We start from the raw sequence: 25,094 nt of genomic DNA on the forward strand, positions 1-25,094 counted from the left end.
TTCAGATTTTTTAAAATTTTATTTTGAAAAAAAATTTATTGTAAAGAACTTTACATGAAAAAGGTTAAATTGCTCCACGTGGAGGGTAGATACAGGTCCCAGCCCCAGGGGTCAAGATGGAGCAAGACCTGGTCCCCCCCAGTATAGACAGGGGCCTAAGGCTTGTCCCCTTCCTGGTCCCAGTGTTCCCAGTAAGCCGGGCATCCCTTCCCCAGTTAAGTCTTAGCTATAACTACACTCACTATATTAGTCTCTCTCCCCCCCCAACCTAGCAGCTTGGCTGCCCCTGCCCCAACCCCACACCCCAACTTCCTGATACTCTCAGCCTCAAGTCAGGCTCAAAGGCCTGCAGCCTCCCTTCTACAGGTGATGGACCAGGAAAAGGCCCCAGTGGGCTCCGAGACCATCTCGCCCCACCTTGCCGCCCCCCTCCTGGCTTCTGCCTCCTCTTTATGTTCCCTTCCCCAGTCTCCTGCTCACTCTCTCTCCCTGGCCAAGGCTGCCATGGCCCCTGGGAAAGAAAGCTCTGCCGGGAGGGGCCTCCTGGGAGTTCATTTGTTATCGTCTAATGAGCATTTGTTGTACCTGGGAACTTTCTCTGGGTAGAGACCCGGAGAAGCAGCAGAAGTGGGTGAGGCGAAGCTTTGGTGAGGGCCCTGTTCAGTTCCTCCCTGGCCTGGTAGGACCCTCTGGGCTTCAGCTCTCAGAGTACAGGGGGGCAGGCAGGGGCGGGGGTACTTTTGCTGATTCGTGGGCTTAGGGAAACATGAGTGGGTGAAACACTGTGTGTATGGGGGTTGCTGATGAGGGGGAGGCAGCCGTTTGATCCTGGGTCCCCAGTTCCCAGTCCTCTGGGCTTGGCTATGAGGACACCCCCATCTGGCAGCTGTGTGGCCTTCAGAGACCTGGCCCAGTCCCTGCCCGGGTGCTGAGATGTCCATGGGCCTGTCTTGGGAGGCAGTTCTGGGCCCTGACTTGAGCACTGTCCAGAGATGGGGTGGGGCCTGACCTTTTACAAAAAGGCACCCACGCTGGCCCAGTCCTGCAGGTCAGCGGCCAGGGTGGCATCCCCCGCTTCAAAGATGGGTTCTGGGGGCAGGCAGCCACTGCCACTCTCGTCCCAGGGATGCTGGAGGAAAGATGTGGCCAGGAAGGTCTCGTCAAAGTCCAGGCTGTCAGCAGCCTGCTCCGCTGGAGGTCCCCAGGTAGCAGGGCAGTTGATGTGGCGGCCATGGACTGTAAGATCCACATCTCCGTGTGAGCTGGGGCTCAGTGGGGGGCTTAGCTCCAGACCCTCCAGTGAGCTCAGCTCCTCCCCCAGAGCGCCAGCCTCGAAGATGGCCTCCCAGTCAAAGTTACCTTTGAGGGGTTCCAGCTCACCCTGCTCCTCCTGGGTCAGCAGCAAGGTGCTGGGAGGTCGCAAGACCTTGGCCACCCTCTTGGGCAGCGGCTGCTTTCGCTTATGCCCCAGCCTGCCCTCTCCGGTGCCCCAGCCCCCCTCCCCAGTGGCCTCCTCAAACTCCTGAAGCAGCTGCTGGGCCTCCCTGTTCACGGTCAGAGGCCCACCCCAGGGGGCAGTGCTGGGTTCCTGGGAGGCCTGGCGGGCAAAGGCTGGGTGGATGTGGACCGGGGGCAGCCTCCGCTTCTTGAAGGCCCCGCTGAGCAGGCGCTCTGCATATTGGGGGTCGATGCGCCAGAACCCCCCCTTGCCGGGTTCATCCTTCTCCCGAGGCACTTTGATGAAGCACTTGTTCAAGGACAGGTTGTGGCGGATGGAATTCTGGATACAGTGAGAGAACAAGAGAAAAGGCACAGGGGGTTAGGGCAATGGCAGTGAAATGGCACGGGGTGCTCCTGCATCCTTCCAGAGGGGGGAGGGGAAGGGGCGGATCAACCCGATGCCCTGACCAGGCAGCTGTAGCTCGGGGACTCTGGGACACCAGCCACAGGGTATGAGGAGCCCGGAGTGCATGGGGGTGGGGGTGGGGGCTTTTGTTCTCTGTTGCTGGGATATCTGCCTGCTCAGTCATCCGAGCTCTGAGCCACAGGGTGGCTCTCAGTGCCACCCTCTGTCATCCTCCCTCCCTTACCCTGTTGCTTGCAGGTCCTGGCCAAAGCCCTCAGCTCCCCCACGGCCTGGACTGCTATCTCTCCCTCTGCCTGGCTGTTTCCCTCTGTTTGTGGAGTGGGTAGGTTAAGGGAGGGGGCTGAGTGACCAAGGAGTGAGTGTGTGAGTGAGAGAGTGTGTGTGTGTGTGAGTGTGTGTGTGTTGGGAGATTTAGTGACTCCTTGTTTGTTGAGCCAGCTGCTGGCCCTTCACCCCATACAATCTTCTCTTCCCACCCAAACCTCAGTTGATTATTACCCAGCCAAGTGCAGAAGGCTTATTTCTGGGACCTGAGTTGGCAAAGGCATTGAATAAGGAGAAGATGGAGATCTTCTGACCCAGGGTTAGGGCCATTGGGAATGGCTCAGAATTATGATCCTGTGCTCTGCTCCTTGACTGCTTTAGGGAAGAGTGGGCAAGCTCAGGCCACTAGCTCAAGCTCACGTCTCTAGCACATGGATCTAGCACACATTGGAGGATGTTCAAAACGCTGTCTACTGAGCCTTATCTTGCCCTGTCCATGCTTGGCAGCTTAGTTCTGCTCACACCACACTGGTGTGCAGGGCCCAGGCTGTGCCAGGAAGGCAGGTGGGTGGAGAGTGGGCGCCCCTTTGGCCGACAGGGATGGGATGTTTACATGGCAGCCTGGCCCATTGGCTGCTCTGTGCCATGTTCTGGAGACTTAGAACCCGAAGCCACTGCAGCAGAAGTGCCCCTGTGGAAAGCACCTGGCTCAGGTAATTGCCCCCCTAGGGAGGCTGGCTGAGAAGGTGGGGGTGGAGGCAGGAAACCGGGGAGGAGTTGAGGTGGGAGGCTGGGTCAGTGGCTTCAGGATGACTTCATGACCCCTCCACCTGGACAACTGATCTTTGTACCCAGAGGGCTCATCTCTGCCCTACTCTCTAGACCAAATGCAAAAAGCGGGTTGCAGAACCTGGCAGGGAGGCCACCTGGGTTATTTCAGAGTTCAATTCTGACTAACTCCTTGGGCAGAGCATTGTCTAGGAATTCTCGGACATGGGACAAGAATGTGACTTAGTGTTGCCTTAGTCTGGGCCCTATTGGTCCCTCTTTTCCTAGAACTTCGTGTGTACCTCCAGGGCCCTGGCTCCGAACAGAGGGAGCATTTCTAGAACCTGGCAGGGTTCAGGCCTCATGAGAAGTCTGACCTCACAGCCAGGTGGCTCCCTGGCCTTGCAGATCTGGCCTGTGAGTCTGGCTAAGTGCCAGGAGGAGGTCATGAGGAGGGAGTGGCCACCACCCGCACCTCTTCTCCCCTACCTGCCAGGTGGGGTCTGCATGGCGGAAGTAGCAGAAGTTGTCTGTGATCCACTTGTAGATGGCCGACAGCGTGATCTTGGTGGCCTTGCTGGCTTGCATGGCCATGCAGATGAGAGTGGCATACGAGTAGGGCGGCTTCACGTGTGGGTTGGTGGCATAGTCCACGTCGTCAGGAGGCGGGGCCTGCAGCCCCAGAGGCGCGCTTCGAGTTGTGCAGGACGATGTGGGCTTGCCGGGTGTGTGCGGCTGCCCAAGGCAGGCAGGGTCTGCCGCCAGCGGTGACCCGGGCGCTACCAAGCCCGGCACTTGGTGGTAGCCGTGGGGGTCAGTGCCTCCCGGGGGTAGAGTGGGGGCCTTGGCGTTGAGAATGGAGAATTCCTGCAGCCACTGTAGGCTGGTCAGGCTGTCATCCAGGGCGTCCGGCTCCTCCAAGCCGCCCTCCGGCCCGGCCTCCTCCCCGGGCCCCGCTCCGCAGAGGCGCAGCCAGCTCTCCGCCATGTCTGCGGGGACTCTCCGAAGGGGCGGTCAACATCCACAGGCTGAGCCCGAGTGGCCCGCCGCGCTCTCCGGCCCGCTGGTACCCCAGACTCCAATTACACCGTCTCCAGAACACTCACTTCCATTCTGCGACCCGGGGGGTCGCCTCCTCCGAACACGAATGTGGGACCTGCGGGGGCACCACGGAACTGAGCACTCTTCCCCTGACCCCGAGAAGAAGGAGGCGCCTTAGGGGAGGAGCCCCTCACATTCATCCCCGCAGCCTGTGGCGAGGTCAGGGAAACACAGGACCCTGGTCTGACCCTGCGTCTCCACCTCTCTCCATCTGCCCTTGGAGGGTTTGTTGGCCACAATGAGGGAAGAGGGTAGGAAGGCCCAATCTAACTCTTTTTCCCCAAAGAGTGGGAAACTAAGGTCACATCCCAATAGTCCAGGGGGGGCAGTACGACGCGGCTGGGGCAAAGTAGGTCATCTGATCCTTGGAAATAGGTATCAGGAAGAAGGGTCCCGGGAAAGGAAGGTCACGGGACCGAGTTATGGAGGGGCAGGAAGCGATCTTCCGAACTCCTCGGATTTCATTTTACTGGCCCCACTACTTCCGAGGGCGACCGATGGACTGGATAGCCAGCAGGTCCCGACGCCCTCCCATCCCGTGGTCCACAGCCCTTCCGGCCCCTTACCTGGCTCAGAGCGCAGCCGGCCAGAGGAAGGTTCTGGAAGAAGTTCCTCCCACCTCCCGCGGCTCTCCGTCCCCAGCTCGAGGGCTCTGCTGGCGCCCCTCGTCTCGCCCCCCCTCGCCCGACGGCGCTTCTCTGAGCGCCGACGGCCCGGGGACCGGCATTAAGTAGACGCTCCGAAGGCTTCTCTTGCTGCCATGGCGACGCCCCGCCCCCATAAACAGCTTCCGCCGCTGTCATTGGCCAGCACGTCTCCAGGGAGACCGCGGGCCCTTGCAGCTCCTCTGGCGGCAAGTCTCTGGAACTCTCTGGTTCTGCCGCCCTCTCCCGCGCCACCCAGCCCCCTACCCGCCACCGAGATCCGACTCTGTGCATTCCCGCCCGAGGGCCCCGCGCTGGTCTCACGGCGGGCGCTCGGCTCCCGCTCGAGGCCCCGGGAACCCCTCCCCCACGCGTCGGGTTTGACCGCTGAGGGGACCCAGCCCCGGATTCTGCAGACCAAGTCTCGGGGAACCGTGCCCTTGAAGTCTCTCCCCTCACCGGGCTGCCAGTGGCCTTTGTCTGGCTTCTGGGGCCTTCTTTCCCTGGTCCCTGAGTGTCTTCTCTGGTGCCCACAGGCAAGTCTGACTCTCTGATGCCACCTGTCGCTTATAATCCGCAGAAACGGCCACACGGGCTCGCAGACACACCGAGGAGGGTAGGGTAACCCAACGTCTCCCGGTAAGCAGATCGCCCACTTACCCTGCTCAAGTTCCCGGAAGCTGGCATTCCAGAGGCACCTGCGGAGGTGCCTCTCCTTCCAGACAGCCTAGGAAGCAGAGCCAGCGGGGGAAACACAGGAAACCCACAGGCCTGCAAGATCCTCTCAAAGAGGTCATTTGTTCTACTAATTTAGCCAGGAATTGGTTAAGTGACAAGAATAAGCGTAAGGGACTCTGGGCCCTCGCTTTCCCTCCTGCCGTCAGCTTTGGGGTTCTTTAATTATTGACGAGCTGCAGGATTGGAAGTGATCCGGTTTAAGGCTGATGTAGAAGCAGGTAGGGCTCAGTCAGGAATGGAGCTGGCTGCGAGGCCTTGTATCCAGACCTGCAGAAATACTAAAAAGTGCCCGAGCCACTAACAGAAGAAACGTCCACAAACGAACTCACTTTGTAGTTAACGGCTCCCCTGCCCCTGTAAACAGTTTTATTCACTTTTAAGAATCATGCAGCAATCCATAAATATTGCATCTTGTTGTCCCCACTGTAATGTGCCCACAAGTGTACTCCAGGGAGTGTGAGGGGTACACAGATAGCACAGACAGCACTCGAATTCGCACACACACACGCGCGCGCACGCACACACACAACACACACCCCAGGTGTGCAGGCCCTAAAATAAAGTGAGCAGCCAGCAGGCCAACACCAGGTGGACAGGACTAGCTACCCAGTGAGATGGCTTTAGTGTTTGGGTCTGTGCATGACAGATGCCACAGCGGGTAGAAACTCTGGTGGGATGAAGTTAGGGAAAGTAAAAAGGCTCGTTGAGGAGACAGATCACTACAGTACCAAGCAAGCATGGAAAGGTGCAGACGTTGTGGTGAGGAGCCAAAGGCAACAGGAGAACGTGCCTGACCCTATGCTTGAGCCCCGAGAAAGGAGGAACTGTTTCCAAATGGACTGGGTTGGTGGCAGCTGACAGAGGGCCACCCCGTGAATGGGATATTTCTGCTTACCGAGAGAAGGGCAGGGCAAAGGCTATGCTAACCTGGGTGCCTGGATTGTGGAATTCAGGCCAACTGAGCACTTGTGAGGGAGAGGGAAGGGCTGGTTATAATGGCTTTTTTGAGCGTCCCTGGCCACTGTGGCTACTATTTACCTGAATCTCCTTCATCGCAGCTTCTTCCCCCGCTCCTCCCAGGTCACACCACACCGTGAATCCCGCTTACCTACTGCTTGCCAGGGGAAGAGGCGGGTCTGTGTGCAGATGTCCCAGGCTAAGGGACTTCCCTGTTGCTTCTGTTGTGTTCTTTGAGGAAGTGTGGTTATTGCTCAGCTTAACCTGGTGTAAATCTTAAGTACCAAAGGGGCCGTCAGAAGGTTGGGGAAATAAAAGACATGAAGTTGGGTTTGAAAGGGCAGGGTGTTCAGAAGGGGCAATATGGGATCTCAAGCTCAGCCCGTCCCACTTCCGGCAGCACAGCAGGCTCTCCTAACAGCGGGATGACCATGGAAAGTAGAGCCCTGTGGTGCTGCAGGCCTGTAATCCTAATGCTTGGGCAGGACAGGCAGGAAAAAGCAGAAGTTCAAGGTCATCCCCAGCTACACGGTAAGTCTGAAGCCAGACTCTCCACCCTCCAACCTCCCCTCAGGATTCTGGGCACTGGCATTTTGGGGAAAGCCTTTCTAGGAACACATTTGCAAGTCTAAAGCTCCTCTTATCTCACCTTCCTAAGTAACTGTCACTAATCTCCGTCTCCTGTCCACTGAAGAGCTGCCTGTCCCGAAAGCCCCCAGGTAGGCATCTACTTTAGAGCCATGCAAAACCCACTGAACTGAGAAAGGCCTGGCACCCAACAATTTCCTGCCAGCTTGCTGCCATGGCTCTGTCTGAGGCATCTCTCAGCACTGGTGAGTCTGCACCTCTCATCTATCCGAAAGGCAGGGGAGGAACAGACTAGGGTAGGGAGGTCTCCTAATCCTCTGGCCCCAGAGCCTCTGCCATTCCTTTGGCGTTCCTGTGCACCAGTTTGAGAAGCACTGGGCCTCGCTCTTAGCCTTGTTCTTCAGCTATTACACGGTGGGCAGAGAAGCCGTTAGCTGGGTTTGAGACTCCCTCTCAGTGGCTGTGGTGAAGATATGGGGAAAGCCAGCCCTAGCACTGCATGGAGGTGACCCAGCAGGCCTTCCTGACTGCACCTGAGGACAGGCCTTACAAGGGAGATGCTCCTGACTGCGGACACAGGAGGCGCAGGAGATCAACTGTTAGTAGACCTGGCTTCCAACCCACACTCTGGAGGTTATCCTCTCCCTTAGGCTCGGGTAAGGAGCTCCTGGTGTCCTGGGAGGCCAGAGTGTGGATGGCCTTGCCCATGGAGCAAGCTCCCAACCGCTTCAAGTTAGGTCTCTAATTGCTGAAGAGACCAAAACCTGTTCGTGGGTGTCTAGCAAAGCTGAAACTCTTCAGTCTTCGTGGTCTCCGTTCAGAAGAGAAAAAGTTCCAGAAACCACCAGCCCTGAGCAGGCCTCAGCTGCTGGCCCATTGGGTTTGGCTGGCACACATCAGCCCACAGGAAGAAGGCTTCTGGCTCTTTCTGAGAGGGTTGGAATCAGGGTCACAGGAGATGAGGTGGGTGGAGGGTTGCATCGCCCTCCCTTCATGTGAGTATGAAGTCCACATGTCTTACTGAAGATGCCCAGAAGGCCTGTGGTCCAGTGAGGACTGATGGAAGGCAAGGACAGGAGGGGAAGCCCAGGTACAGGTGCAGATGCCCTCAAACAGCCATAGGGTCCCATACACAAGGCCTGTTCTCCTCAGGGTCCTCCAGGCTGCTGGAGGATAGGCGCCGGCGCTGGGTATGGCGACGGTTGACAGTGTTATCATCATACTGCCAGGTACCTGGAGAAGAAGAAACAACAGAGGTTCTAGGAGCCATTCCTCAGGCCAAGCGCACATGGTGGCTCCGGTCCAGGAGCACAGGAGTCAACACAGAATCTAGCAGGATGTGAGTGGCCTGAGACACCTGGCAGTGTGAGCCACTCACGACAGGAAGAGTGAAGAGCAGGTGCTGACACGTGCCACAGCTGCCCCTCCTAGCTAGGTAGTCACTGCCTGTGACCCATGGACCGATGGGGACACTGCAGGCGTTCTGCATTGGCGAACTTACCTAGCATCCATCTTGCATGCTCCGTACTTGGGTCTGGACTTGTGAATATTAGTTATGAGGCTGAGCTGAGCGCTTCCTGCATGGAAGGTGGATGCGCAGAACACCTCTGACCTATAGCCTGTGTCTGCAGGGGGAGCCAGGGGTGGGCAGGGGCTGCAGCATAGTGCGGGCCAGGGAAGGGAGGCCTTGGATGGGAGAAAGTGTATGTTTGTTCAGACCTTCTCCTGTACCTCTTCCTTGCCTGAGCATCTTTTCATCCAAGATGCTGTTTCTCACCCAGCCCCTGCTGCCCCTGTGCCCAAAAGGGAGACTCAACCCTGACTCTTCTCCGCTTCACGCTCTACTGCAACCTACCTACCTTGTTTGCTCTTCCCAGTTACACCCACACCTGCAGCTACCTGGGCCTCATATCCCTTCCTAGGTTCCAAGGGTCTGATCTCTGGCAGGTCACCTTCCTCAGGGTCTTGGCTTCCTCTTATGTTCAGCGAGGCAAGTGTGTGGCACTCACAGATTGGCTGTGAGGCCTGCATGGGGCCCTATGTGAAGATGCCCAGCAGCACACCGGACTCAGAAATGATCTGTGAGCAGCTCCTGCCAGCTTGGTTTGGGGGGACCCTCCTGTGTTTCCTAGGTCCCTCTAACTGGCAAGTCAGCTCTCCGGCAGAGCGGCTGTGCTTTAGACAATGGCAGGCCTGACTCCTGCCAGGCTCGGGATGTTCAGGGAAGCTACTTGTCTCTTCAGCTCTGCTAGGCAAGCTTCCGCAGGGACCATTCACAGGTTTGTACCCTGGAGCTCAGAAAGGTGTGCGGCCCTAGGAGGGGGTGGGGCTTTTCTAGTGAGTGAGGCCAATAACTGTATATCGTAGCCCTGGGTCCAATTTACAAATGGCCAAAGTCAGCCTCAGATTCAGCGAGCCTAAGACATGAAGGACGTCCTTAACGGCATACGCCTGGGGGGAAGCAGGTATTGATTGCTTATTTTGCTTGAGTGGTCTGGTGTGGGAATCTATCCTGAGGCGACAGTCACAGTCCTCAGTGAAGCCCCGGCAAAGGAAGGGTCCAGGGTCTTTCACACCTAGACTGCCCACAGGGGAGCTCCTTCCCTTCTGCAGGTGGCACTCTGGGTGGTCGGAAGAGGATGTTCGGTTGGGAAGCCCAGGTAAAATGAGTGGTTTGTTCAGTTATATAATTTGGGAGATGTCATACCTAGTCCTCAATGTTTATGGGGCAGGACTCCGGAGCTGCGGCTGTTCAGCAGGAGAGACCAAAAGCAAATGGTGAACGAGAGAGAAGACACACATGCACACACAAGTAAAACAGCAGTGGCCACAGCACTGCCACCGTGGTCACTGCTGCCAGCGTCCATGGCGCAGGGCCTGACGCTGTCCTGACCAAACTCACACAAGTCCTTATGCAACGTGTCCCCCCCAACCCCCGAGAGCCCCTGTCAGGCTGCGGGTGTGGCTGTAGAACAGTCTAGGCTGCAGGTGTGCCACATGTAATGAAAAACACGGCGAGAGAACAAGACGCCCTTTGCCCGGGAGGGACCCACAGGATCCACGGCAGCCCTCACATGCTTGCCTCTCCACAGCCTACTCAGAAGGCAGCCTGGATCCCAAGGATGTCTGAGTGTGCCCTCCCATGTGCCTGGATCCAAGCCTTCTGGCAAGAAAATGGAGACCAGAACTCCCTCCAGGGAGGGACAGTGGCGCTGTATGGTTGGTTCCCTTTTGGGGAATCAGAAATGAGAGGAGGAAGAGGCCGATTTAGGGACACTTAGCGTATCTCTCTGCTGTCTCTACTAATGTGCTGATTAAGTTAAGGGCTATAGTAGTTAAAATATGCTTATCTTGTGATTTAGATTTCACATTAGAGTGTGCACTGCAAACATCCCATTTTAAAAACAAAAGCACAGGATCTCACTTTGTAGCCCTCTTTGGCCTGGAACTTGATAAGTAGACCAGGCTGGCCTCAAACTCATAGACAATCCGCCTGCCTCTGCCTCCCGAGTGCTGGGATTAAAGGTGTGCGCCATCACCACCACCTGGCCACATGTTTTTTTTTTTTCTTTTTCTTTTTTTTAATGATTTATTTTTATCACATGTGCATTGGTGTTTTGCCTGAATGTACGGCATTCCTGTGTGAGGATGTTAGATCCTCTAGAACTAGAGTTACAAACAGTTGTGAGCCACCATGTGGGTGCTGGGATTTGAACTCAGGACCTCTGGAAGAGCAGTCAATGCTCTTAACCACAGAGCCATCTCTCCAGGCCCACATGACCACATCTTAATCCTATATCATGAGACTTGAAAGCAGGAGTGGATTTCACTTCACATCTCTATTTGTTTAGATTTTACTGCACAGGTCTACTCTTGTGTTACTCATGTAACAATTTACATTTTTACTGAAAGCCCCTTGTCTCTTCCTTACCCATCACATCGCCTACCCAGTGCCTTCTGAGCATGCTCACTACCCCACACCACTGTCCTGCCAGCCATGGAATAGTCTTGGAAGCCACACAGACTGCAGGGTCACACAGTTCCAGCTCTTATCACATCCCCTGTCAAGTTAGGTTATCCCCATGGGCAACTGGCCCTAGCATAAGGAGCCAGAGAGCTGGCCTCAGTCTTGGGCCTTTGGAGCTCTGGAAGCTGCTTAGGGGAGGAGGGGCCGGAATGCACAGGCCCTCTCCAAGGCCTCACAGAGTAAGGATGGTGGTGATGGCTTTCTTGGCAGAGTGTGACGACACACATCATCTAGGGAAGCACCCTCTGCCCTTCTTGGCCTTCCCTGCCTGCTCTTCATGTGTCCTCCGGGATGGGGGTGGCACCTATTTGAAGAGGGAAACAGACTCAAGCAGGGGCAGGGTCTGTGGGAAGTGCTCTTCATGGGAGAAAAGCATTAAAGAACAGAGAGGCACAAGACAGCCCTCAGCTCTCACGGCGGGGTCGGGAGAGCATACCGTGGAGTGTGAACTTGGTCCAGAGAAGCTACACAACGCCACCATGGAGTGTGAACTTAGCCCTTAGCTCTCACAGCGGGGTTGGGTGAGCATACCGTGGAGTGTGAACTTGGTCCAGAGAAGCTACACAACGCCTCTCCTAGCTGTGACCCAGGAGATACACAGCCCCCTCAGAGTACCTTGGCACCTTTGCTACCCGTGCGAGTCTAACAGATGCAGCAGAGGGGGCACATCTCTCCACACTAGCCCTTGGACTTTTGTTACAGGGACTTAATTCCTATATACTTAAGAGCTGTTTATACCCGAGCCCCTGTCCTGACACTGCCACAGGTGACTGACCCCACGGTTGGCCAAACTGAGAACTCCGTTTAGTCTCAAAACTGCCGACTGCAGACATTCCGGTAAGGAAGCCATGCTGCTTGCTTCCTGCCTGGACGCTGCCTTGTCCACACTGCCCCCTCCCTGTGAGTGAGGACGCATTGACAAGCAGGTCGGTGGGAAGGAGGCTTGGCAAGGAGGAAGCAGAGAGAACTAGCTCGGTCTCCATGGTACCGTGGGCTCCAACAGTGGCATCAGCTCCCACTGCCAAAAGCCCAAAAGCGGGGCTCAGCCTAGACGCCCTTGAGGAACGGTTGGCCGGCAGAAGCCACCACAGACACAGGCAGGGCTAGGCGCAGGCACCATCTTCCCCCTCTGACCAACCGAGGCTGCCTATCCCACAGTCTTTGCCACCGAAGCATGTCTATTTTTGTTGAACAGATCCCACAGGGTTTTTTTTTTTTCTTTAAAACTCAGTGTACTGGACATAGGCCCTTGCTATTAGGAGCTGGAAGCTTTTCTGGAGCCCTAAGCGAGAGCCCTTCAAATGCACACACCAGTAAGCTTGGAGTCGGGCTGAGCAGAGGCAGGAGGACAGTGCTGGCACAGAGTGAACATGAACTTTCACACAAGTCAGAGAACAGAAATGAGTTAAAAAATGAGCAAACCAGACAGACAGACCTCCATTTGGCATAAAGACATGGAACATAAATGGATGGATGGAAGCAAGGCCAGGAACGGGATGAGCGTGCCTGGTCTCCAGCAGCTCCAGTCCAGCCTTAACTGGGCAGGAGGTGGCCATGTGGATCAACGCCCTCCACCATGCTTGGACAGGAAGGGAGAGTGCCTGGGGCCTGTGCGGGAGAAGCCGGTGATCTGATGCTGTCTCAGGTCTCACGGAAGCCCGGGACCTGGGCAGTATCCTCAGGACACACTAAAGAGAGAAAGGCTCGAGAAAGGCTCTCCTGAGCAACTGGCTTCCCTTGACACAGGCCGGCATGGGCCAGGGCCTGCTGGAACCATGTCTGGCACAGGCTAAAGGAGAATGGTAGCCACAGAAGGCCCTGTGGCTTAACACTTCAGCTACTTCGCTGAGCGAGTAAAGCACTGGACCCCGGAGTGGCTCTTCTGAAGCTGAAGCAGGTCTCCAGTGGGGGACACCGGGGGGGATTATACAGGGAAGTTCGAAGGGACTCTGCTGAGGCCAGGAAGGGACATCTGTCCCAGGCAGGGCTTTTGCTGCTGCTGAATGGGCACACTGAAGTCAATGTTCAACGGTAACTTGTGTTATTTTGGTGTTTTCAAGACAATTTCTCTGTGTAGCCCTGGCTGTCATAGAACTTGGTAGTCCAGGCTGCATCAAACTCAGAGGTCCGCCTGCCTCTGCCTCCTCAACGCTGGGATTAAAGGCGTGCGCCACCACACCGAGCTTAATTTTATTTTTTGAGGGACTAGGTCTTGTTACGTAGCTCCTGGCCTGCAGCTTGCAATGATGGGGCTGCCTGTTTCCCAAGTGTGGGATTATAGGCATGTGCTAGTGTGCGTGGACTTGAATGTACAATTAACATGGCTGCTTTACAGATTCTGTTTGAGGTCATAAAAAGAAACAGGGCACTTAGAGAACCAAGTCATCTCTGCCCTCTGCCTTCTCCTCCGGGATCCAAATCTTACATGTGTGATCACTGGAGACCTAAAGCTCACTGGATCAGGAAGCCATTCACTGACCTACTGATGCTCTTAGATTTCCTTGTGATCCTCACACTTATGTCCCTTGAAGAGCTACGGTTTCAATTCCTAAAGCTCAGGCTTCTTTTCCGAGGCCGCTATGGGGAGAGCAGGGGAGAGCAGAGGGGTGTCTCCCACCAAGTTCATGTTCAGCAGACTGCCACTCACCGGGTAAGCAGACCTCAGAGCACAGCTTATTGTCCAGTGCTTTCACGCTTGCGACGTCAAAGTCATTGTTATTGTCACACTCCATGCCTAGAAATGCGCATGTCCTCTGGCCTGTAACGGAGTTAATGCAGTTAGACAGGGGCTGGCTAGGTTTTCTCTACTTTGCTGTCCTTAAAAAAATAAAAGTTTTAAGATGGAGACAAAAAAAAATCAAATCATGTGTCAAAAAAAAAAAAAAAAAGACGATAAAATCAACTAAAGAGTGGACAGAAGAACCGAGTCGTGTGGGCATGTCGGGTTCTCGCGGGCACCCTGGTTTGTGAACCGAGTCGTGTGGGCATGTCGGGTTCTCGAGGGCACCCTGGTTCATTCCCTTAGGTGGCCCCTTTCTAGTTGTTCCTTGATAAGTCTGATCCCTATAGAAGGCTGCCAGACATAGGTCAGGAGGGCACCTGCATCCATCCAGGCTAGCCTGACGACACTGTAGCCTAAAGCCTTGAGATGACTACACTATGGCCCGAGGCTTGAGATGGTACCCTGTTCGGGCCTATGACTCCCAGGCATGAGCGAGCTGTGCTTATGACTGAAGGGTCTGCAGAAGCAAACATAGGAAACAACTTATGGCTTTGGTTCCATAATTTTGCACATTGCATCAGAATGACTGTTCACAAAATTATGTTTCTCACTCTCAGGAGACGGAGGCTGTTACTGTGTGTTGTCAGTAACTATCCAGAAAGCTGCAGTCATATGAAAGGACAAGGGAGAGTTGTAGGAGTTATATTTTAAGTCCCCGGTTTCTTTCTCAGTAAAAAGAGAGGTGGGAAACCCTCCATGGAGCCTATGAAGTATTGAGGCCAACAAGCTGGCCACCATGTCCATCTCGGGAGAAAAGCTTCCTGGGGGAAGCCGCTCAGGGTGTGGGGAGCCTGACATCTCTTGAGAGGCAGTAAAGCTTCTAGCCTGGGGCAGATGTGCTCCTGTCACCAGGAGCTGTTGAGCCCACATGCACCCCTGACACTCCTGAAGCGATGGCCAGCACTAAAGCAGTGACATCTTGGATGACCTCTGCTGGAGCGACTGTATCCATGGCAACCATATGCAGGCATGGCACATATATGCCTGGGAGTAGAGAGGAAAGGGAGTCTGGCTTCTAACCACCCCTCTTCCTCTCCCATGGCCTTCAGGGCAGGCTTCTTTTCCAGGCTCACTGGAGACAAACCTCTTCTAACTGAAGACCAAACAGCAGCCTGTAGTGCTGCCCCAGCAAGCCCTGCGGGGAGTGGGGGCGGGGCTGTGCTTCCTCAGCCACACCCTCAGCATGTGAGCTGCAGGTGATCCTCCTAGCTCCCCACTAAAGCCAACCAGACCAGCTACCAGACGCCTCTCATGTGGAAGAGACCACTCCTCCACTTGGGGTTAGGGCAGCCCAAGGGCTCAGCTGGAGAGCTACCACAGGAGGTGCCTTCTGCAGCATCATCCACCCCCGCCCCCATCCTGTGGAGTCTGAGTCTAGGAGGAGCTGAGTATGTCACTAAGGTCACTGATAACCAGTTTGCCTGACATACCATCTCCCACAGCAGAGCAGCACCGCTAAGCCATGGTCATTCCCCTTTTTACCCCTTAGCAAAACCCTTAGGAAGGCAACATGAGTGAGAGCAGGGACCAGATCTTTTACCATCTTCTTGCACAGGTGATCTGTCCTCTTCCTCTAGGATGTCATTTCCCTAGGACACAAGAAAAGCCCCATGAGTCTACTGTTAGAGGTGCCAAGCACAGGCAGGTCAAGTCATCCCCACAGTCATGGTTTGCACGGTCTACCTCCACAGCACACACTTCCCACCATGGCCAGGGATGCTTGATCAACTGCAGGTCTATGCTAAGGAAGGGCTGTAAGGAGTACACTTATACTAAAGTACAAATAATTGTTAAATTAAGCAAATAAAAGCCAGGTATGGGCACAGGCCTATAATTTCAGAACTTGGGAGACAGAGGCAGGGAAATCACCTCAAGTAAAAAGCCAGCTTGGTCTACTACAGCAATTCCAGGCCAGCCTGAATACTTAGGGGGTAGACATAGTTAAGCCCTGTTTCAAACCAGGAAATGAGACAAGATATAAAAGAAAACCATGAGCTCATAAAGGTTTCAGGAATTCTTTATCGGCCAATTACTACCCAAATGTCCTGAGAGGCCCTGTGAGAAGAAAAGTAACGGCTGGCCTACACAGTGATTGTGCACAGCACACCCAGGGCATCTCCACCCACAGCTATAATCCTGTCTGCCTCTGCACAAGGCTCCTGGATGGGGTGTGGACATTACAGGCAAGAAGAAATCTCACATAGGCGTGTGTGTGTGTGTGTGTGTGTGTGTGTGTGTGTGTGTGTGTTGGGGTGCTGCTGCAGAGCACTTGAGATCCAGTAGCCCCAGGAAACAGACCGACTGCACGACAGCCAGCAAGTCCCCCAGGCCTGTCAGGGTCACCATGGGAAGGTCAGTGTCTTGTGGTGACAGAAGAGTGTACCAGGCCAGAGGTGGAGACTACACTCATCTCTACTTACACTCTCTAAATGACCTAGACATGCCTCAGCGGGCTTCTCCAATGCTCCTCTGCCACAGTCGTTCCCAGCTAACTCCAACAGTAGGAGAACCTGGCTGTGGGAAAGGAGCTGCTGCTTGACACTTAGGTTACCTCTGCATCCTGCTCTCCAGCTGGAAGGCCAGCAAAATTGCTGTCTGGGGACTCTGCTGGTGTGTCCTGTAAAAGAGCAACAGATCCCCAAGGGATGGTCATCACAGGCTCCCCAGGTAAGCTCTTATGGCAGTCAACCCAAGCCCACAGCTTTCCTCAGCACACAGAGCCACCTCTAAGGGAGTGCCTGCTACCCTCCCTGAGCATCCCTGCCAGCACATGGGCCTTTACAAAGCTGTCTGGCACCCATGTGTGAAGCGAGGGAGGGCAAGGCAGGTCACTGGAGGGCTCTTCCCTTACCTCTCCTTCTGAAGGGGCCCTGCTAGCAGCTCTGGGGGAAGGCAGGGCCTCTCCTTCTTCTTCTGTGCCAGGTGCAATGTAGGAGCCAGACATGGAGGACACGGTGTCAGTGCTGATTTGGGAGGAAGCCATGGACATGACTGACTGGGCCAGGCTGCTGCTGGCTGGGTCTGTGGACACAGAAGTTAGGGCAGGGGACAGGCGCATGATTACTAAGGAGCAGTATGCACTTCTTATACTAGGCCACAAAGAGGGATATGAATGCCTCCACTCATCCTGGGAAAGGTTTAGACTGAAGGTCTTCCAAGATTCTGCTCTGAAACTCAAGGACTGAGGCCATGCTCCTGCAGTTACAGCTCAGAGGGAATGGCGTCATGTGGGAGGGTGGATAAGTGGCCTCCCTTCTCCAGTGTGGACCAGTTTAATCACCAGCTCACTGCTCCCATCCCCAGAAGTCACAGCTATGGGCCAGGTGAGGAAGGCACACATAGTTCCTCCCTGGTCCCTTAGGTACCTTCTGGGGAAGAGATGGTGGAAGAGAGCGGAGTCCCCGTGCAAGACGACTGGTCAACAGCCCCTGAGGAGGACAGGGTGAGGTTCTCACTCTCTGGAGTCACGTCGGGGCCCTGGGGGTGAAGGACACATTGAACGTGAACCCAGCACAAGCCCTGCATATGGGCAGAAGGAAAGAGCAGAGCTGGGAAGGCATCAGGAGGGATGAGGTCCTCCTCTTGTGGGTATGAGCGACAGGAGGGGCAGGCAGGCGGTGCTGGCTTCTGTCAGCACTCCTTTTCAGCCAAGGCCTGGAGTGACTTTGTCCCAGGGGAGTGCACACTTCAGTCAGCACCTCCTACCTGAGGCAGAGCATCTGCTGGGCACACAAAGGTGGCAGCTCCAGTGACACAGGTCACCCAGCAGCTGTCACAGAGGGATAGCCCTGGTTTCCCCAGGATTATGAACAGCTTTCCTTTAGAAGGGAAAGAACACAAAACCAACAGGGCCTTCACTGCCCACAAGACCCCTCCATATGGATATCTGGAGCGCCTGCTCAGTAGATCCGAGCCACCTCTGCCTCCACCTGCCAGTACCCTAACACTGCCTTGCCGTCTTGGGTGCCGGCAAAGGGGCAAGAGCAGCTCTCCAGCTCCCAGGGAGGCCATTCTCATCTTAGGTCAGGCCTGGACTCCTGAGGCTCCTCCTGGCTCCCCTGGCCCACCCATGACTGTCAGAAGCCTCTGCAAGTCCGAGCTATCACCGGATCCCTTGCCAGCTTCCCCTTCAATGCTTCTCTACCTTTCATCATGTCTAAGAACTTTCAAGGCCCAGCCAAATGTGACCCCCCCACAGCAGTTTTTCTAATGTCTTCCACTAAAGGGAGCTGCACACCATATTATGACACTTTGTGCTTTCTTCTCAGTGCACCGCCCCCCACCCCCCCAAGATGGCCTCAATAGCTGGCTGGCACTGAACTTGATATGTAGCCTAGGCTGACCTTAAGCTTATGATCCCCTTGCTTTAGTTTCCAGAGCTGGGACTACAGGCAGCTATACACCTACCGAGCACTTGGCAGGTGAGGCAGGAGGGACATCTTCAGCTATAGAGTCCATGGCAAGCCCGAGCTATATTAAGACACAATCTCAACCCCCATGCACTCGTTCAGGAAGTACGCACTGGGCAGCAACAGTGAGCCGCATGTGGCACTGGTGGCTGAGTATAAACGGTATCCCAGGTAGACATGAGCCCCGAGAATGGAGCACTGCCCTGTCTCTGAATGTCCTCTGCTCCTAGCTTGTTGCTTGGATGATGCATGGCTAACCAGGGTCTGTCCGTTCTAGGTAAGGTCTGTGTGAGGAATGTGCAAGGTGGAGAGAACTCATGGACCTCAGGAAAGCTGTGCAGCCACCGTCTTGTAAGACACTGCAAGCTCTCATGAGCAGATAAAAGAGAGATCCAAGGAGCCACGCAGGCAGATGTCCGATGCTGGTACCCAGGGAGGGAGGGGGAAGGCAGTTACCTCTTCAGGATGCTGGACTGACAGCCTCTGAGAGAGCTGAGTGTCTGACTCGCTGCAAGATCGCTCATCTTCCTCTTCGTGAAGCACAGAAGAATTTTGGGAAATGGATCTGTAAAAGCCCAGCGGAAAGGCAGCTGAGTGGAGCACTTCCCTTACCCGCCTTACTCAGACCTCAGAGGAGGACTGGAGAGGCCACATCAGCTCTCGGGAGCAGGACACGACAGGTTTATTGCAGCGGGGTAGGAAGTCTGCTTCTAGCCACCCCTCACCCCACATCTCAGTCCCTCCATCTGTGACATACCCTCTTTTGCCACAGAAAGTGTTGTGACTGTGTCCTGTGGATTTAGATGCTCAGGATACAGTACCATGCAGGTCCCCTGACTCGAGGGATTCTATGCTGTTCAATGTCCTCTTTCCTTACTCTCCTCTCTAGCACCCATGCCTGCCAAGAGCGCATGCACCTAAGTGCCCACGCACATTGTACTATCTATCTCAGGGTGGGGGGGCCTGCCCCTCCCCAACCCTGCCAGTCTTCTGTATCGTGAGCAGTGTTGTGAAGGTTTCTACCTAGGATGTGACTGTCACAATGTCAAGGAAGGAAAGATGTCTCGAAAGCTCTCAGGGGCAGCCCTGGGTGGCACTGGCGGGCAGCCACCACTTACTTGGATAGGCTCTTTTTGAGTTTGAGTCCTTGGCTGTTGCAATCAGACAGGCGGTCAAGAGGGGACAGTGTCCTAACAGGGGGCAGGTGGCCGTCACTGCCATAGGACGGTAGCATTCCTGAGAGGTGGCCATCTCCAAGAATGTGAAGGGGAGGTACTGCTGGGGATGAGGTGAGAGGCCCATTGAGGGCCTCCAGGAGAGACACCACTTCATAGCCCGGTGGGATATTCTCTGAGGACTACAAGAATCAGAGACAAGCCAAGAATTAGTCAGGCACTTTTGGTTTTATGGCACAATCATGTTTCCCGATGGACATTAAAAGATGCGTTTTGTTTTTCAGCATCCGCTGTGGCAAGAAAAGTTTCTGTGCTAAACATAAGGACAAGGAAGTGCGGAGAAGCCACAGGCTCCTTCATGATTCTCCACACGGTCCACTCTTCAGATGAAAATAGAAGTAAATACTCACTATTAGAAATCTGTAAAATAAATCAAAGAAGAGAAAAATTACCAATAACCAATCACTCAAAGTAAGTTTTGTTGGCAATCTAGGACATTTTTCAATTAGTTTACCTTGTTGCTGATTTATGATTAAGCTGATTTATGATTAAGGGGTTGGAGAGATGGTTCAGGAGCGAAGAGCACTGGCTGCTCCCGAGAGGACCTGAGTTCAGATCCCAGCCCCCCTGTCAGAGGCTCACAACCTCCTGTAACTGCAGCTCTAGGGGCCTATGCTGCCTCCTGACCCCCAGGGGTGGTCACTCACTCATGTGGTACCCCGTACTCACGTGTGAGTATTCACTCACAGTCATACATATACAGAAATTGAAAATAACAATTCTGTATCTTACTTTTAGTTAAACATAAATATGTTCCTTTATTTTACTTATTTATTTTTTTGAGACAGGGTTTCTCTGTGTAGCCCTGGCCATCCTGGATCTCACTCTATAGTCCAGGGTTAGCCTCAAACTCAGAGATCTGCCTGTCTCTGCTGGGATTAAAGGAACCACTGCCCAGTTCCTTTTTTCTTAAGACAGGTTTTCATGAAGCCCAGTGTGACTTAAAACTCACTATGTCCTCCTACCTCCATCTTCCTAGAATTCTAGCTATACACCCATACCCCACAGTTTTTCCTATAGCTGGGAATTTCAGATTCATCCTTTTGTAGACATTGGTCCACGTGCCTCTGCCTCCAGAGCGCTGGGATTAATAGCATGCGCCACTACAGCCGGACTGTAGGAAGTACTCTTAAATTCTGAGCCATCTCTCCAGTAACTCTGTGTGTGTGTGGGGTGTGTGTGGTGTGTGTGTGTGTGGTGTCTATGTAGGTGACTGCAGGTGACTTCAGAGGTCAGAAGATGACAGTGGATGCCCCTGGAGCTGGAGGTGGCTGTGAGTCACCTGAAGTATATCCTTTGCAAGAGCTGTCCCTACTCTTTCTTTCTTACAATCCATTTCTCCCGCCTCTCAAATTTTATTTTACTACAGTGCTAGAGATGAGTCCAGGGCCATTCATCCTTAAGATAAGTAACCTAGCCGGGTGGTGGTGGTGCACGCCTTTAATCCCAGCACTTGGGAGGCAGAGGCAGGTGGATTTCTGAGTTCGAGGCCAGCCTGGTTTACAAGAGTGAGTTCCAGGACAGCCAGGGTTACACAGAGAAACCCTGTCTCAAAAAACAAAACAAAACAAAAAAGATAAGTAATCTAGAAGTACTCTACCACTAAGTTACACCTTTAGCTTAGATTTTAATCTTAAAATTCATTTATTTAAAAGAACTCAGGGCAGTGGTAGTTGTTGGTTCTGGGGTAGCCATGTAGCCAAGGTCTGGAACGAACAATTTAATTAACCTATTTATTTGTCTTTGGTTCATAATCCTTGAGCTTCAGCCCCTCAGAGCTGGGTACTGGTGTGTGCCATCCTGCTGGGCTTAGGTCTGGCTGATGGTAGATTTTTCCGTTTTGTTGTTGTTGTTGTTTTTTGTTTTTTTTGGTTTTTCGAGACAGGGTTTCTCTGTGTAGCCCTGGCTGTCCTGGAACTCACTCTGTAGACCAAGCTGGCCTTGAACTCAGAAATCCGCCTGCCTCTGCCTCCGAAGTGCTGGGATTAAAGGCGTGTGCCACCACTGCCTAGAATTGGCTGGACTTTTTATGTGGCTAAATCTACAGGTTTTTAAAATTTTCCCCGTGATAGGAGGCTTACTTAGTTTGTCTAGCCAGTTCCAGAGGCCCCACTTGTCTCTGCCTTCCTGAAAGAACAGGCATTGACTGCTGCACCTGGCTTAAGTGGCTGAGATGATCAGCTTTCAGGCTCGTGTAGCAAATACTTCTCCAATCAGACCACAGTCCCCCACTTCTACCCAACACCCTCGCTTCTTCATCGTTGTTATTGCTTGAGTGGTGTACAGTCCAGATTCAACTGAAAAACACATACAGTTTATTCTAGAGTTATAATGCTTTATCTAGTTTGTTTGTTTGGCTTTTGTTTTTTTGTTTTGTTTGTTTTTAGATAAGATGTAGCCCTCTCTGTCCAGGAACTGATATGTAGACCAGGATAGTCTTGAAATCACAGAGTTCTGCCTGCCTGTCTCCCAAGTGCTGGGATTAAAGGCATGCCTGGTGTGCCTGCTGGTTTGGTTTTCTTTCTTTTTTTTTTCTTGGTTTTTCGAGACAGGGTTTTTCTGTGGCTGTCCTGGAACTCACTCTGTAGACCAGGCTGGCCTTTAACTCAGAAATCCGCCTGCCTCTGCCTCCCAAATGCTGGGATTAAAGGCATGTGCCACCACTGCCCGGCTCTTTTGGTTTTCTTTTAATAACTAATTGTCCCATCTGAAATCTACTCCATAAGGATAAATTTGATAAGAGGGGGCTGCTGAAATGGTGGGGATGCGTCAGGGTCTTTTGCACTAACCCTGATGATGAATTTGACCTCTAGGACCCACAGGGTAAAAGGAGACCCAGTTCCCCTAAGTTCTCTCCAACCAGACATTCTTCATCCCACTGCCCTGGACACACATGCTCTAAATAAATATAAAAAATAAATGTAATTTAAAATACTAAAATGACTTTTTCCCTTATACATAACTAACCAATTTCCCCATACTGTTAACTAATAATAAACCTCTCCCACCACTGGGCTAATCAAGGCAGGACAGTGCACATAGCTGTGTCTTTGGAGGGCAGTCTGTTAATTTATAGTGCTATAGTCCCAAGGCCTTGCTAGGCTTGAGCTCAATCCCAGAGCCACACCCATCCTCGGCTGATTTGCAGCTGCGGACCTTCCAGGTTTCCTCAGCTCATCTGCTTGGCTTCCAAGCTCTGAAGCCACAAAAAGGATGAAGAAAGGCAGTAACTTTCTTCAAGAATTCAAGTAAAGAAAGTAAATGTGGTTCCGATCCAAACCAGTCATCGCTGTCTCTGCTTGGGGTAGTTCTGAGTCGGATCCCACTGGAGTGAACTTCCACCGAGGGTTCCAGGAAATCGGGAGTTACACATAGGCGGATCTCTGAGTTTGAGGCAGATTGGACTAGAGTGAGTTCTAGCATAGCCAAGGGCTACACAGTGAAACCCCGTCTCAAAAAAAAATTGACTTTTATTTTATGTGTATGTTAGCCTGCATGTATGTCTGTACACCATGTGCATGCCTGGTGCCTGGAGGTCAGGAAAGGTCAGATCCCCTAAGACTGGAGTTAGAGCCAGTGTGAGCTGTCATGTGGGTGCTGGGAATCGAACCTGGGTCCTCCACAAGAGCAGCCAGTGCTCTTAGCTGCTGAGCCATCTTTCCAGACCCATTATTAGTATGCTTTACTATAACATGACCCCAGACGGTCTAAAAAAAAATCCTTCCACATATGCAGGTTTAATTTCTTGATGTAATGCCATCAGTCACATTCTGTGCCCCAAATAAAACCTGCAAAAATGATCAAGAACACGGAGAAAGAGATGCTTGGAAAGGGACGTGCTTCTGAGCCCAGCTTACCGAATGCTCCTCAGAGTCCGAAGTCTGGGAAGAGATGATGGGGTTAAAGCTGCTTGGAGACAGAGGGTCCAATTTCTTCCTCATGGCTCGGATCTGAAGCAGGGCTCGGAAGGCTGTGAGGAAGAACACCGGTCACCAGGACATCCTGTTTCAGGATTAAGGATAAGCAGGCGCCCAGGCAGAAGCCATGTGCCCTCCAGGATTCATCCATTTGCTACGCCCGGCAGACAGCAATATGCTGATGTTTTGTGCCCACCGTTCCAGCCCTCCTCGTCACACCCCTCCAGGACTTACGGAGCCGGCAGATGGGGCAGTTGTTGGCCTGGTAGCGCAGGGTGTCTGCGCAGGTGTTGCAGAGGCAGAGGTGCCGGCAGGGCAGGATCAAAGTGTCTCGGACGTCTGAGAGACACACCACACACTCAGCGCTGTTGTCACTGACATCGTCCTCTGCCACCTGGTCAGGAGGAGATGCAGCTTGTCATTCAAGGCCTTCCATCTCTCACAAGTCAGCTTGGCTGAAGAGGAGACGCATCTGGGAACAGTATCTACTCTGATGAGGAGACGTGTCTAGGAACAGCATCTACTCTGATGAGGAGACGTGTCTGGGAACAGCATCTACTCTGACGCTGGGCTTTAGCAAAAGCACTGCTTGCTTTTTTTTTTTAATTAGTTTTTATTTTATTTTATGTGTATGGGTATTTTGCCTTTTCATGCCTGGTGCTTACAGAGGCCAGAAGAGGGCGCCAGACCTCCTGGAGCTGGAGTTACAGACAGTTGTGAGCTGCCATGAGGGTGCTGGGAATTGAACCTGGGTCTTCTGGAAGAGGAGGCAGGGCTCTTAGCTGCAGAGCCATCTCTCCAGCCCTGTGCAGTGCTTTTGTTGTTTGGTCCCTCTGCCTCTAGGAATTGTCTGCCTGAAGTTGAGAGACTGGACTAACTGCTGAACCCCTTCTGAAGGTCAGAACAGAAGGGACCTAGGAGAGCACAGAGATGAAGGGAAGATACGAGGCCCTCCCGGGAATCGGAGCTCGACTGGGCTGCAGAGTAGAAGGGTGGATCCGAAATGAGAATCTTCTCCTAGGATCAGGCTGGCCCCCAAGACCCTCAGCTCTGGTCAGAGTGCAGGTTCTCACTTTGCCTCTGGGAGAGAGGAAGCCCTGACACTCACCTTGGAATCTTGAGTGTTGTACTTGTTCTCAATCCCGTAGATCTCCTGAAGAAGGTAGCTGACCCCATCCACCTGAATAGTGAAGAGTGAAGTCCAAGGATAAGCTCACTACTGAGAGATGAGGCAGAGGGCTTGCCATTTCCAAGGTAACCCACCCAGGACCACTGCTTCACAATGAAAAACCTCTGGGCCAAAAACCAACCAACCAAACAAACAAAAATTTAAATCTTTCCCTCCCTCTTTGTGTGTGTGTGTTGTTTGTTGTATGGCACAAGTTTCTCTGTGTTGTCCTAGCTGTCCTGGAACTTGCTTTATAAACTAGCCTGGACCCTGATTCAGGGATCCATCTGTCTCTGCCTCCCAAGTGCTGAGGGGAAAGGTGTGCATCACCACACTTGGCTCTATTCCTTTTCCTCTGCTTCCTCTCCCTCCTCCTCCTCCTCTTTTTCCTCCTCTCCCTCCTCCTCCTCTCCCTCCTCTTCCTCCTCCTCCTCTCCCTCCTCCTCCTCTCCCTCCTCCTCCTCCTCTTTTTCCTCCTCTCCCTCCTCCTCCTCTCCCTCTTCCTCCTCCTCTTCCTCCTCCTCCTCCTCTTCCTCCTCCTCCTCTCCCTCCTCCTCCTCTCCCTCCTCTTCCTCCTCCTCCTCTCCCTCCTCTTCTTCCTCCTCCTCCTCCTCCTCCTCCTCTTCTTC

The 25,094-nt window shown here is 53.5% G+C and overlaps 2 protein-coding genes and 1 long non-coding RNA gene across 8 annotated transcripts in view; 1 reads left to right on the top strand and 2 right to left on the bottom strand.

Moving 5' to 3' along the window:
• Foxj1 (forkhead box J1) lies at positions 1-4,919 on the bottom strand. Of its 2 annotated transcripts, XM_031350998.1 has the most exons (4): positions 4,567-4,919; positions 3,389-4,055; positions 1,360-1,780; positions 1-1,236 (listed from the first exon to the last, which is right to left on the bottom strand). In XM_031350998.1, exons 2-4 carry the CDS (start codon positions 3,884-3,886, stop codon positions 1,013-1,015), a joined length of 1,143 nt encoding a protein of 380 aa, XP_031206858.1. In that variant the 5' UTR covers positions 3,887-4,055; positions 4,567-4,919; the 3' UTR covers positions 1-1,012. The 2 variants fall into 2 exon arrangements, with proteins under 2 accessions (XP_031206858.1, XP_031206857.1); XM_031350997.1 differs by having other exon boundaries at positions 1-1,780; positions 4,567-4,918.
• Positions 4,920-5,707: 788 nt separating this feature from the next.
• Rnf157 (ring finger protein 157) overlaps positions 5,708-25,094 on the bottom strand; it is a 67,153-nt gene continuing 47,766 nt past the window's right edge. For 2 of the 4 annotated variants that reach the window (XM_031350993.1, XM_031350995.1), the window contains exons 9-19: positions 24,406-24,477; positions 23,532-23,691; positions 23,238-23,350; positions 19,264-19,502; positions 18,602-18,710; positions 17,102-17,213; positions 16,588-16,757; positions 16,288-16,353; positions 15,277-15,325; positions 13,602-13,712; positions 5,708-8,160 (exon numbers count right to left, since the gene is read on the bottom strand). In XM_031350993.1, the coding sequence (XP_031206853.1) occupies positions 8,036-8,160; positions 13,602-13,712; positions 15,277-15,325; positions 16,288-16,353; positions 16,588-16,757; positions 17,102-17,213; positions 18,602-18,710; positions 19,264-19,502; positions 23,238-23,350; positions 23,532-23,691; positions 24,406-24,477 (1,326 nt within the window). In that variant the 3' untranslated portion in view covers positions 5,708-8,035. Of the gene's footprint in view, positions 8,161-9,634; positions 9,676-13,601; positions 13,713-15,276; positions 15,326-16,287; positions 16,354-16,587; positions 16,758-17,101; positions 17,214-18,601; positions 18,711-19,263; positions 19,503-23,237; positions 23,351-23,531; positions 23,692-24,405; positions 24,478-25,094 lie in introns of all 4 variants that reach the window. The other 2 variants (XM_031350994.1, XM_031350996.1) reach the window with 2 other exon arrangements.
• On the top strand, positions 8,052-10,417 carry LOC116076914. 2 transcript variants are annotated; one of them, XR_004113129.1, is made up of 4 exons: positions 8,052-9,008; positions 9,171-9,206; positions 9,295-9,392; positions 9,660-10,417. It is a non-coding gene; the product is annotated as an uncharacterized LOC116076914 (long non-coding RNA). The 2 variants fall into 2 exon arrangements; XR_004113128.1 differs by having other exon boundaries at positions 8,052-9,206.

The sequence above is a fragment of the Mastomys coucha genome, unplaced genomic scaffold, assembly GCF_008632895.1.
Source record: "Mastomys coucha isolate ucsf_1 unplaced genomic scaffold, UCSF_Mcou_1 pScaffold5, whole genome shotgun sequence".
NCBI classification, from domain to species: domain Eukaryota; kingdom Metazoa; phylum Chordata; class Mammalia; order Rodentia; family Muridae; genus Mastomys; species Mastomys coucha.

What these genes read in the sequence shown, in the direction of transcription:
- Foxj1 (XM_031350997.1), bottom strand. Translation starts at nt 3,886, where the DNA reads ATGGCGGAGAGCTGGCTGCGCCTCTGCGGAGCGGGGCCCGGGGAGGAG. An exon ending in ATGCAGACCCCACCTGGCAG is followed by an intron (nt 1,781 to 3,388) that starts GTAGGGGAGAAG and finishes CACTGTATCCAG; the next exon opens with AATTCCATCCGCCACAACCT.